Here is a 13,055-nt window from a genome sequence, read left to right on the forward strand (position 1 = left end):
CAAACCCGCTTTCCACCGTCACCGGGAGCAAATAGAAATCATGGTTAAACGAGACCTGGCAAACTATTCAGATATGGGGACCAGGTGAATGTTACCATCGACGATAAGGTCGAATCACCACCGCCCAAGTCGCGCACGAACTTGTCACGGTTATTTTGCCCACAGTTCCTTCGGAGTTCTTCCTCAGGCATACAGTCGGTGCGATCGTTCACCGACATTCACCCAATAATGGTACTATACTCAAATCTTCTCTCATCACTTGCTACTTCCACGAAGGTGACATTATCACATCTGGTACAAATTTGTCACATCGTTTCCTACACTTATATAGATGGTTGCTTCACCTCCAATGGATCCCAGCACGATGTCGAATCATGATGTTGACCACAGTAGGCTTCGATAACAATGATGAAGACTCTGGACGGAAAGCTGGAACTTGGTCGCATCACCCGGCACACTGGCAGGACCGAACCAGAAGCCCTGGATCACAATGCAACGTGAAATTCTATTTTAGTGATGTGAAACTAAAGCAAGAAAGCGACATTGGATGACTAGGCGTACTAGTAGACTGTAGTCCGAAGTTCAATACACCCCCAATGGACCGAAGGTTTTCCATCCACGGCAAGGAATATACCCGATTACTCAAAGAATATCACCTGGACGCTGATGTCGTCCCTAAACCTCGCAGCTCGAGGGGAGGCCATACCCAACAAACCTCCTCTAAGATCCTTATCCGCGCCACCTAGTGCATTACGAAGGATATGTACCTAAATCGAGAGTCGTCAGTGATACACCCAAGGCGAGAAGCAAAAGGGAACACTCACCGAGACACACTCCAAATCCCTTCCATCCACGACGTACTTGACCTTATCCTTCGATACTCGCCAAGATCTCGTCCACCTCCATCCATCATTCGCAGCCACGCCGCTCCTCGGAGACCAACCACCCTCCCTCACAACTGGAAGTTCAGTAGGGTTCACGAGTCGATTTGGCTTTGGCGCTCCACCGCGCAAAGGAAGCGCCAGATTAGTTCCCAATACGGCACTGTCAGCACCGTCCGAGTTGAAGCCCATAAGAGAGGCAGGGTCCCGTATGCTAGCTAGTTTACGAGAGTTCGACGAGGGTGGTTGAGAGGTGAGTTCGCGAACCAGTGAGGCTGCGCCCGGTTCGGGTGTGGCCGATGTTTTAGAACCCATCGCCCTCCTTCGCTCTTCTACCCAAGCACCGACAAGCCCGACTACTTCGTCGCTCGACAAGCACTCCCATAGACCCTTCGACCCAAGTACCACAAAATCTCCAGGCTTGACGGGGAGAGTAGTGACCGTCGGGAGTGCTCGAAGGTATGTTGGGTCTCCTGGTGTCGACACCTTGGGGGCGGGTATCGTATGAGACAGCGATGAGGATGAAGAAGAGTCGGAACCACTGTCCTCAGACTCCTTTCGAGCACCTTCCGGCCAGGGCACCCTGCCTTCGCTAAACTCCTTCAACGGCTGGTCACCCAGAAACTCCCGATGCAGCCTCTCCTGGACATCCCTTCCCCACTTCAGGGCGCCATAGCCGAATCCTCGCGTCGTCGGAATGCCTAGATATCGCTCGTCGTTCGGATGGGTGCTGTAGGGATCGTTGTTTCGGGAGAAGAGGTGCTGATGGCATGATGGGTGCTCGGCTACGATGCGGGCGCGTTCTTCAGGATTCGCAGACGTATGTTCCTCGGTCAAGACTTGCGCCTCATAAAGCGTGGGGTATTCGGTCTTTCTGAGAGGCTCAAGGAACCTCTCCTCGTTCTGCGAAGTTGAATTTTGGGAAGATGAGAATGGCCACCAAGCGCTAGGAGGGGTGGAGGGCTTGGACGGATCAACGATAGCCGTGGGCTCTTCTCTTGTGACAGGTGTCGAGGATGGTGATGTCGATCCAGCAACGGAAGCAACGGATGATCTTGGATTCGGAGTCGCTCGGTACTGTCGGTTCACAACCGGCCTTCCCAAGACAGCTCTCGAGTCGCCCACCAGGGCAATCCGGACCTTCTTCGTATCGCTTTCGTAATAACCAACAAGAGCGCTGCTCCCAGACTGGCCATCGCGAAGGGTGTGAGTCGATTCTTCCTTGAAGCCTAAGCCGTCTGTGAGGGGAGGTGCGACCTTGGAAGCTTCATTACCGGAGGACGGTGCTTGTGCTTTCGAGAGGGACTCAGCACGTCTCGCATCGACAGTTGAGAGGAAGCCACTAGCTGACTCGACAACCAACCAATCGTCCACTAACAAGAACGTACTGCGAATGAGTTCCTCGACCGCCGAATCGTCTGGGATTGGGCGAACTATGTCGGGGGTGAAGGGAATAGGCGCCATGTCTGATGTTGTCCTTGCTCCGTCGCCACTGCTGAGATACACCTCGCTTTCCGCCTCCTCGAAATCTCCGAAATTGCCGTATCCATGTTTCTTCAGCAAGTCGATCATTGAGCCAGCCAAAGCGATGAGTAGAGTCGAAGACAGGAATGACGAGGTGCCTCCTCCTTGCTCGCCATCGAAGACGCCAAACAGGTGCATAGTGTGAGTGGGGAGTGGGATGAAAGACGACGTGAGGTTATCCTCTGGGGGCATGTGGCTGCAGGCGAAGGTGAGAACCAGTGGAGAAGCGGGAAGCTTGTAGGACGCACACTGGAACGGAGGCCCCGTCCACCCTCGCAATGCCGGTCGCGTCGCCTACTGGTGGGCAAAAGGTTGCCGCATGTGCCCACAAACTGGTCTCGATGATATCGTCTGAGAGGTTTGCACTGATTCCGTCGAGTATCGCCGAAAAATCGACATTGGTGCCCGTGAAATTGGATACAGTGGATGTGATGTCAGCCAAGGGTGAGGTGTAATTGTCTTCGGCTGACGTCGTATCGAATGTGAGAGGTATAGGCTCTAATGGCGACGCGTTGAAGAGGTGGTAGACAGTTGCTGAACCAGCAACCGCTAGGGCAGTGACAACCGCGTTGCCCGGCGTCAATCTGGAGGTCGGCACCGAGGCCCTCGAGCTTGAGCTAAGTTGGCGCCGGCATATCGAGCGAAGAGGACTGGAGGCGTTTATTCGGGGTCGTAGTTGCGGCGGTAGAGCACGGTTTCTCGAACGTAGAAGCGTTGCAGCGCGCCAGGACATCTGCAACCGGCTGTGCTGTGGACGATACCGGCGGTCCTGATCGTGCTAGAATTCAGGTGACGATAGTCAGTACCATTGTGAGACCGATGCAAAGAGAGCCTTCACTAAATTATCACCTTTTCACCAGGCCAACGTTAGATGAAGAACGAGACGACTTCACGTCGACGGTCGCGGCCGACAAATGGTGTGAACGACGTGCACGCGGATTCCGGAATGACGATTGGGTTTGTCTTCGGCTTCACACTGTTTGTCAGAGGCCTTTTGAGCAAACAAATGACTTCGAAAGAAATTAACGAATGTCGCATATTTGCGAAGACGTCGGGGAGTTCCAGTTATTCTCCGGAGTGCTGCAGGAGCTGCGTAACGTATTAAGCATTCATTGAGGGGCACCCGTTGATGCGGATGTGCCCACTTCCATGCCTGGTGCCTTTCCAAGCTCAACGGCTTTGAAAGCAAACTACACTTCAAAGAGCTCAACTGCCTTCAAGTTGGTGCAGTCGGAATTAACTGCAACATCACACAAGGTGCTACTGCAGTGTACACAAATACTACTTCCCTGTAATCTACATATGCCTACATCTATCTCCTATCCTTTACTCGGTGGCAGGCTGTCGTTTCTTACCCTTAGCGGCGCTGATGATGTCGGCGACACCTGAGAACAGCCTACAAGAAACATTGTCAGAGTATATCTCAGATAGCACCCACGAACTATGCGTTCTTACCCTCCGAGGATCGGTTCGCGCTGTTCGAGTTCAAATTCAAAATCACGTCCCTCGATGTCAAAATCCCGCTCGAAGATGTCGAAATCAGCGTGGATAAAATCACGCTTGGCTTTCTTCTTGTTCTTCTTCGAATCCTTCCTCGTCTTTGGCTTGTTATCTGGTTTCTTGGCGGGAGTGGTGGGTTGGGCAGCAGGCTTCGTGGTCGAAGGCTTGGTGGTGGGCTTCAAGTTGTTGACGGTACTGATCGGAGGTCTTGCCCATCCCCCAAGTCGACTCGGGCCGGGATGATAGCCTCCGTAGGCGGGTGGTCGGTAGTACACAGGTCGAGGGGGTGGGACCGCGCTATATCGGAATGAAAACTTCAGAATGCAAGCTACAGCGAGCTATGTAGCGAGCTATACGCACTACATCGGGTAATATTGCCGCTCGAAGACCTCGGCAATGTCGTGAGTGAAGTCCCGTTCAAAGACGGAATCATCAGCATGGATGGGGGCTGCTTGTACGACATAGGGAGCCACAGATCCGAGTAGAGCACAAGCAGAGAGAGCGAGAGTGGACGCTTTGACCATCTTGATGATGCGGGTAAGGGTACGTATGAAACGGGGCGAGTGAGAGATAGGATGGATAAATTAATTGGGTGTAACAGACTCGACCGGCGAGGCTGCTTGTGATGAGTGAGAGGGGTGAGACCAGGCTGAGGTTTTCATTCGCGGTGAGTGAGAATTTTATACTAACCTTCAGCTGTTTGTACACCCTCCCACCGACTGGAACAGGACTGGCCATGAGGCAGAAGTGGGTGGAAGGCATCCACGGATGACTGACCCCTCGACAGATTGTAATCCACATTAGATTCGCATTACGATGATAATGGGCGACATGTACAACAGCCCTCAATCGAAGCTTTACGAAGACATGAGCGCAACAGGGGTACCCTTTCACCGAGTCGGACAGCCTCTTGACGAGATGGGCGCTTCGTGGGCGCTTCACCCAGCGTCACACATGTATCTGTGGCTGGAATGCGAAGCGTCGATCCGTTCACGCTCTATATTTTCAAGCTCCCAAAATTTTCAATAAACTCAGAACTCGTAGCACAGAAAACGATTGAAGACAGCGCCGAGTGTTTAAGTGTGTACATGCACACCCCAGGGCTTCTCGAGGGCCTACAGCTTCGTCGAGTTAGATTACGTCTACTCCATCTGAAATCTATCATATCATCCGAACAGGGGAGGCATACATAGATCTGTCACGGTTGATCAGCGCTGGCTGCAAATCAGCGACGGGCCCATGGACGATCTGGTCGGCTGCGATAAAAATAGATTGCTGTATACGTTTCCGGAAGTGTGGAATAGCTCTCAGAATTCGTATATTTAGGAGAGACAACACCTTCCCACTATGATTGAAACACGAACGTGAGATTCTGCGGTGTAAGACATAGGAAGAGTCGTATGACTGCTCTAAGACGACCACGAGTACAACGACGTCGAACTCTCCCCTTATCTCGAACTCAACACCTGTGCTTGACGCCTACGAGATACCGGTTCATCTTGACACAGACGAGCGTCCCATTCGATAATGAAAGACCCTGTTGGGCGGCGTTTTGATGGACAGAACCTAAATAGATGATCTTTGAAAATCTGAAGTTCAATCGCCTGGACCCCGATTGCACCAGAAAGTGGAGGTAGGGAAGGACAGGGGTAACCCCCGGGTAGCCGGACACCTACCCTTACCCCCACCCCCCAAAACCCTTACCCCTCAGTCAGGGGGTAGGGGGGTAGTACCCTTACCCCCCAACCCTGGGGGTTTTGACCAAGGGTTTTAACCATTTTGGTACTAATCATTACTTACAGTTGTCTATATGGATATTTTTATGTGTTTTATTGCATATACAGCAGTTATTTAGTAGAAGCTATACATAGATATTGAAATAAATGGCTTTTGATTGATTTTTATCAAAACCCTTACCCCCGACTGGGGGTGGGGGTTTGGCCAAGGGTAGCCAGACACCTACCCTTACCCCTACCCCCGCTCTACCCCTGGCCTCTACCCCGGGGGTTTTAAAACCCCTTGACCATCCCTAAGTGGAGGGAACGATGTAAGCCTTGATCAGGTATCGCAAGGAAGGCACTGGCTACAAGCTATAAAGGCGCAGCTTAGAGGAAGGTACTCCTCAGCCTGGTCTCACACTTCCCCTCCAATTAGTACAGCCTCGTTGGCCGAGCCTGTCCCATCAAATTAATCACAGCGCTCATCCATACCCCAACCACACCTTCACCCACCTCGCACCTACAATGGTTAGAATAACCACTCTCGTCTCCTTCGCCGCCTTCGTTGCCACCCTCTCACCATCAATTGTCGCAGTTCCAATCCAACTCGATGATGATCTCGTCATACGAGAACCACACATCGTAGACTCTGCGGTGGAAAGGGAGTTCGATAACGTTGACCTCCTGGAACGTGAACCCATTTTTGGATAGTAAGGACAACCAGCAAGCCTTGGATCTGCTTTCGTGCATTTTGCTAATGGAGAATCATCGTTTCAGTGCTGCCAAAGATCGCTGCGGTTTTGGCGGTGGGGCCAAAGGAAGGCGTGACTTCCAGAGTCTGTACGACCTCCTGGAGCGTGACTACGACGGTATCGAGCTCTTAGAACGGGAACCTATTTTCGGAAAGTGCGTACAAGTTGTTCACACATTCCCACAATCTGAATCTCTTTAGCAGAAATCTGACGCCCTTTACCCATTCGGTTTAGCATTCTGTCCGGTGTATTAACGGGCGTCGGTAACATCATCAAAGCAGTGAAGGGGAAGCGCTCTTTCGATGACCGTGAACTATATCAGCGTGGTTTCTATGATGACCTCGAACTCTTGGATCGTGAATTTGACTTTGAGCAAGAGCAACTCTAGCAGATCCATAGAACCAGCCGTATTTTTGGCGTCCCTGGCTGCAATAATGCTAAGGCCGGTCGTTGGTATTTAAATCGGATATTGGCACTGTCACTTCTATTCTGAATCGATAGTTCGAGGAACGAAACTGGACAAAATTCACTACCAATAAAACACCCAGACTCCATCTACCAGAGTTATAAATGCCCAATTCCACCCAACCTGTACAAGTCTCGGAAACGAGGACGTTTTCCATTCCACAACTTGTTGGATCGCCTCTTGCTCCGTCGGAGGCTCCCACTGCCGTTCATAGCTCTCCCAAACCCTAACCGACAATCTCTCGATGCGTTCCGAGAAAGGCGAAATACTGTTTGCCATGTCTTCAAAAGGCTACAATGCGGAGAGATTATCATCTTTAGCAGAGAGGCAGACAAGAGGGAAGCGATGAAACTACATCAAGTACTCACCAAACGAGCAATGCCTTCCGGTGAAAAATCCACCTTTCCATAGACAACAACACTCGAAGCGTTCTTGAACCACGTATCCATCCCTTCGTAGAACCTGCGCGCTTCTTGGATAGGTGGTGGGATCAACCAGTAGATTTTGGTCAAGGACGGGGTCGATAATGATGGGTGTGGAAGAATGGGAACGACGTCAGGGCGGGAAACGTGTTCAGCGACTCTCTTGGCCATAGTCCCCGATTCTTGGGGGAATAATCCAGGGAACAGAAAAATGGTCGCCTCCCCTCCCTCTTCATATTCAGTCGCCCCCGGCCTTCTCCATTCGACGGGCCATCCGTCGCCCCAGAACTCGAGTTCCGAGACGGTGGATTGCGAAGGGTCGTGGTTAACAGTTCTGTTCAAACGCCCTTTAATTCTAGGCCGAGGGACGTAAGAAAGTCCAAAAATTAGAGGGATAGAGCGAGGTTGGTCAGGATTGCGTTCAGGATTGTAAGGAATCAAGGGTGGAAATGAGCGGTTGGTCTTATCTGGAACGAGTATACCGCGGAAATCTGGGAGAATGTCTTCGTCCTCTATGCGGTCTGTGATCAGACCAACGACCTGGAGAGATGGTTGCCACATTATGACGTCTGCCGGCCTTTCGAAGCTAGGCGGTGAATAATGAAGAGAGTCGAGGCGGAAGGTAGCTGATCTACAGAACACGTCTACGGTAAGCCACCACGGCGAAATGATAGAGAGCGAGTTCGGAACGTACTCCAGCAGGCTCCAAATCGCGTCGCAGTGTTTCACAGGTATTTGTCGCCTGTCATTGACAGCGACATCCAGTGTCAAATGGACCAAAGATCGCGTCCTGAGTAGTGCTGCCCGTAAAGTGGCAAAGAACCGCTTTTTCCAGTCGCGACGCTGACGTTGGAAAGAGAGCGAAATTTTGGCGCTTTTAACGGCTTTGCTCTCGTTTTGGGCGAGCGTTCGAAGACAAGGCAACGACCTTGCATCCTCGTCTTCATCCAAGTCTGTGATGAAGAGCGAGCAATACAGCAGCCTTTCCGCATCTCTCTGCAAAGCCTTTTCCACGAGGGCGAGCCTAGCTAGGGTGGACGTGCAAGGTCCATCGATCATACACATAATGCTCGTCTTTATTTCAAGTGGTAATTTCGTCTGTGGGCGCTGAGAGTCTGACAATAGTATTGCATTGAAGCGCTACTCACCTCCATATCTGACTACTTACGCACAAGAAGTGGATAAAGAAAGAGGGGAGGGGGAGAGAGTGCTGGTAGTACACACACGTCAGCCGGCCCGACTCGTCGACCCGTTGTCATCAATTTTGGTAAAGTGTAAGGGTTGGGCGAACGTTGGGCGGTTGGATAGCCTCGCACTCGGCTCACCACACGCAGACAAGTATCTACGTGAATGAACAAGTGAGGTACGATGGGGCTAAGGGAGAGAGATGTGAACGCGCGAGCGCTGGCCGTAAGGGCGAGCACGTCTGATGCTAACAACGCCAAACAAGTCAATCTAATCTACGGCTAAGGTAAAGGTTCGTCCTCCTTACACAAAGTGAATTGCGGAAATAGGTTGAGAATTGAGATGTTGTGGATAGTCGCAAACCCTGACGTCGATCCACTAACATCGGACAGTAGGAGCGCCCGAGCCTTCTCTCATAGATGCCTACGTCCCGTAATAAGGTCCTGCGACGTTAAAACTGTGCTAATGTGGGTGCCTGGAGCCCATTGTGATGCGAGACTCACCTACAGGAAAGTCGGAACTTCTGCAATCGAGATAAGAAAAGAATTTGAGGGCGTTTAATCTACTTCTCTCGTAAAACCACCTCAATATCATATCCCTCTACATCCACCTTGATACCCTGAGTCTCTACCAATGGAGCCCTTATGGTTGAATCGACAATGGTGTGGGTTGGGGGCGACACACAATAGACTGTAACAGTTTCGGTAGGAATTGACCCTTTCCTCTTCGTGAACAACCCAGATCGACGGATGTCCCCTCCGAGCTTTTTTCAGGCTTACTTGACTGATTATACTGTCATCTTATGAGAAATCCCCTTTGAGTCGAAATAGAAATCGGCTCCCCCCACGGGCTTAAGAGGCAACCAGACCCAAAAGGGAATACAGTCCTAGTGTTGCAGCCCGTGAAATGTCTCCCCGCGTAGGCTATGATTGACCATCAACACGCCGAGCACTCTCTCTGATGCGCACTTACCACAGATCCCTAGCGACCTTCGAGCGCGTATCGCGCCTTTTTGCCCCCGATCCTCACTCCCAAATCTGGCGCGGACAGAGAAGGCGGTGAAGGACGTGGCTTACCTTTACCACTCAATCGATATCGATGTTAGCCAATCTGTCGACGATGTCCCCGTTGTCACTCTATCGAATAACGCTGCAAAGGCTCCCCTTGTCAAGAGACTTCGGGTGGGAATCACAGTTTGAAAGGAACCGGAGGTTGTGGATCGACTGGTACTCGCAATCCCTTTGATGACAGCACTCACCGACCTGGAAATCGAGGCGGAATCAAACGGGTTTTTCATCAAAGCTATCATGGACGCCTTCATGTGAGTATGCAACTTCTGCCGGGTGAACATGGACGAGTCAGCGTGCATTCAATCAGCTCGATTAATACAGGCCCGCATTATATGACTCCATCTTCCAGTGATCATGGACGTAGTCGTAGTCCATGATCGCAACTTTCCCATACCCAACATACCCGATACGCCTGAGCTTCGGAAATCTCTTCTTCCAGTCGCTAGCGTAGGCGAGGAGTTCGCTTTCGGTGTGCATAGTCTGATCGTCTGACCAAATTTCCCAATCCTTTATGAGCAATAGCTCTAACTGGTCACTGAGAGGTTCAAGGCCAGTCGCTAGATGGTCTAAATCCTGCAGGAGAGACGAAGGACATGTCGAATGTCTCGAGGTGAGATGGTGGGACTGTCCGAAAGCGAGTTATGCTAGTTACTCACCAAGCGGTTGATACCTTTGTCAGGATCGACTCTCATCCACACTTCGACGTTTGTGACGGCGGGGAGGTGTAGAGCTACTTCCCGTGAGAAGTCATACATCTCTTGCGCAGTAGGGGGATCCAGCCAGACGATCTCAAGATGTGTAATGAAACCCGAGGGGTTGGGATATGGGAGGACATCCGAGTCATCGTTGTCCAAGTCTTCGAGGTGGGTGATTATCGACTGCGCCATGGTTCTTCGCTGCAGGGGGTAGAGACCCGGAAGGAGGCTGAGTGAGGCCTCTTCTTTGGAAGGGGAGGTAAACGGGTTGGGCACAACCATGCGACGCTGAAGGGAACCAAGCTCCGACTGGTCAAGTTCGATCTGGGGGTTATCAGGTGCATCCCAGGGGCCGCTTAGAGTAAAAATAAGCGGGAGGTCGTAGCTCCTCTGCCAGTCATTTGCCGTTGGATTGTACGGCTCCAGCAGTGATAGGTGCGATATGTTGTATTTGTGTGGGACAAAGAGCGTGCGTAGGTCGGGATGGGTTTCTTCGTTGTCCAATGAGGTTTGCAGCCAGCCGATATATTTAATCGAGGGTTGGTATTTGAGTATTTCTCTTATTTTCATTCCGGTCGGAAGGGTGTAATGCAGCGACGTTAGACGGAACTTGCTCGAGCTAGTATGGGCAGAGGAGGGGTGGATTAAAATTGGGCAAGAAAGGGGAATGCGCGATACATACGTGATGATGTCCTCAATGACCGTCCACAGTGGCGTCCCCCCTTGTTCTCCAACAACTCTGTATCTCTGGCAGGACACTCCCAAGACAGTCAAGTGCTCCAGATAAACGGTATTCCCTATTCCCGTTCGAATCGCGTCGATAAAGCTAGAGAGTATTACATTGTCCGTAAACTCGAGTTTGATGTTTCTGACCAAACTGGACTTGTTGTGGTTTACCCGCAGGGTGCTCAGAAGGGCGATTGAATGAGAATCAGTGTCTTTTAGGGACAATGACCGGTATAAGGAATGCTCCGCGGGTCTGGTGAGCGCTCGCTCCACGAGAGCGAGTCTGGCGAGTGTCGACTTTGATTGAGTAGCCGCGACGATGCGAGAACGGAGTTCTAGGGGTAGGATGGTCTTAGGCATATCTCAGTAGCAGCGCTCTCCGAAGAAGGTAAGAAAAGACTCACTTTATCCTTAAGTGCCATATCTACGACGTCGATAACAAGATGGATGCTGTCCTGGGCGCTGTGGACTGAGGTGGAGGGACGTGGATCCTGCAAATCACTAGAAATCACTAGCTTATCTACTTCCGACAAGAAAGGGTTGCTTATTCCACTGTGTACCTACGGTGAGATACAGCATGAGACGAGCGGTTGATCGGGAGTGCTGTGAGCACCCTACTGCTGACTTACTCTAAATCAGATATGTCTGGATTCTTCGAAATGTGGGCTCCTCGGCGGCCTTCTTGAAGCGTACACATGCACCGTGACCATGCTGATCCCGGTGGATCTTTTCATTCTCCGGACTTCCGGTCCGCCCTCTAGTACGTAGTTTCAGTAGATTCGATGTTTATTGATAGGAAGGAACTCTCTGAGTGAAGGTGAATAGTTGCCTCAAGCACGGAGAGTGGGGCACAGAGTACGTGAAGCGAGAGCAGCTGAGAAACACGTATTTCGTAGGTGACAGTGGATGCGCACAGCTTACAACCATGCGCAGCGCTGGAAGCAAGCGTTATGGCGTTTATTACTACTATTTGTACCATATTCTCGTACTGCCTGGAGACGGACGTACACCAAAGGCAATGTTCTCAAGCTCTGTGATGAAATGGCAAACGCACAAATGGATCTACTGGGTACACGATCCTAGCGTTTAAAAACCGATGCCCGTGCCAAAGCTAACCATGGTCCATCTACATCGGCGTTGCGGTTGTAATGGTTTCCCTTCGAGCTCTTCTCTTCTTCGTGTCCACTGTGCTGTTTAGCACAGGTGCCCAATGCGGTATGCGCTCTTCCTTTGCTAATTTGTCCCAATGGAAAGCGACTGACGGCTTTCTTTCAGCTCTATTAGTAGCCATGCGAGAGACCTACCACAAACAGGCAGGCCTGTGGCACTTCTCCATTGCATTATATGCGGGAGCGGCGCAATGGTATCCTGGTACACAGGTCGGAGATGAATATGTTCATGGAATTATTCATGAGATTGTACTCACACCTCCAATGTTGGTTCTTCACTCATCCGACTCACTAAAAACATGAAACGTGCTAATCGGTATGGCTGAACGTTCAGGGAAGGGCAGAGACAACAACTTGCTCACCATCGCCGTACCGCAAGGTTGTATCGGCGCAATCTACACCACATAAAGCCTATACAAAACCCATACCAAGCGCGGGATATCGAGACACTACAGGGCCAAGTAGAAAGTGTTCTTAGGAGTAACGAGATTATTCCGCCTACAAGGGACCTCCGGACAGAGTGGACCAACTGTCTGGACTGGGCGTATCTGGCATTATCCAAACTTCACCACAATGGCTTCGTCACTGCCAGCGCATTAAACGCCTGGACTAACTTCTACTACACATATAGGAATGAGGTTCGCACATTGATGAACCCAGCGATATGGACCGCCTGCACGACGGTGCACCGAAGTACACCGTATGGCAATTTTGCCAAACCTGGAACTGCTGGGAAGTCCACTCCCAAATTGCCACCGGCAAAGACGAAGGGAGCTAATGGAGGAGGTAAACGCGGAGGGAAAGGAGAGCAGCTGCCTCGAGGCGTGGCTTCTGGTCCAAAAACCAAGAAGGCGGTCAGTGCACCGTCTCGGATACCCCCTGTTGAACGGGGGAAAATACGTGCACAAAAGCCACAAGCGGTGCGAAGGCAAAGCGTTTAGAATGGA

At 51.2% G+C, this 13,055-nt stretch overlaps 5 protein-coding genes across 5 annotated transcripts; 1 reads left to right on the plus strand and 4 right to left on the minus strand.

Annotated features, from left to right (window-relative positions):
- Positions 1 to 638: 638 nt before the first annotated feature.
- On the minus strand, positions 639 to 3,304 carry CC1G_02760 (hypothetical protein; the record flags this gene model as incomplete). The annotated part of the gene is made up of 4 exons (XM_001828127.2): positions 3,244 to 3,304; positions 2,654 to 3,183; positions 825 to 2,601; positions 639 to 767 (listed from the first exon to the last, which is right to left on the minus strand). The coding sequence occupies exons 2-4, from the start codon at positions 3,136 to 3,138 to the stop codon at positions 639 to 641; spliced, it is 2,391 nt and encodes a 796-aa protein (XP_001828179.2). The 5' UTR covers positions 3,139 to 3,183; positions 3,244 to 3,304.
- A 427-nt stretch (positions 3,305 to 3,731) lies between these two features.
- CC1G_02761 (hypothetical protein) lies at positions 3,732 to 4,429 on the minus strand (the record flags this gene model as incomplete). The annotated part of the gene is made up of 3 exons (XM_001828128.1): positions 3,732 to 3,801; positions 3,861 to 4,202; positions 4,266 to 4,429. The coding sequence occupies 3 exons, from the start codon at positions 4,427 to 4,429 to the stop codon at positions 3,732 to 3,734; spliced, it is 576 nt and encodes a 191-aa protein (XP_001828180.1).
- A 1,719-nt stretch (positions 4,430 to 6,148) lies between these two features.
- CC1G_02762 (hypothetical protein) lies at positions 6,149 to 6,763 on the plus strand (the record flags this gene model as incomplete). Its single annotated transcript, XM_001828129.1, has 3 exons — positions 6,149 to 6,333; positions 6,401 to 6,529; positions 6,610 to 6,763. The coding sequence occupies 3 exons, from the start codon at positions 6,149 to 6,151 to the stop codon at positions 6,761 to 6,763; spliced, it is 468 nt and encodes a 155-aa protein (XP_001828181.1).
- Positions 6,764 to 7,197: 434 nt separating this feature from the next.
- Positions 7,198 to 8,328, minus strand: CC1G_02763 (hypothetical protein; the record flags this gene model as incomplete). The annotated part of the gene is made up of 1 exon (XM_001828130.2): positions 7,198 to 8,328. The coding sequence occupies one exon, from the start codon at positions 8,326 to 8,328 to the stop codon at positions 7,198 to 7,200; it is 1,131 nt and encodes a 376-aa protein (XP_001828182.2).
- A 1,502-nt stretch (positions 8,329 to 9,830) lies between these two features.
- Positions 9,831 to 10,783, minus strand: CC1G_02765 (hypothetical protein; the record flags this gene model as incomplete). The annotated part of the gene is made up of 2 exons (XM_001828132.1): positions 9,831 to 10,091; positions 10,175 to 10,783. The coding sequence occupies 2 exons, from the start codon at positions 10,781 to 10,783 to the stop codon at positions 9,831 to 9,833; spliced, it is 870 nt and encodes a 289-aa protein (XP_001828184.1).
- Between the last annotated feature and the right edge of the window lie 2,272 nt (positions 10,784 to 13,055).

Source organism: Coprinopsis cinerea (genome assembly GCF_000182895.1).
Source record: "Coprinopsis cinerea okayama7#130 chromosome 1 map unlocalized cont3.1, whole genome shotgun sequence".
Taxonomy (NCBI): domain Eukaryota; kingdom Fungi; phylum Basidiomycota; class Agaricomycetes; order Agaricales; family Psathyrellaceae; genus Coprinopsis; species Coprinopsis cinerea.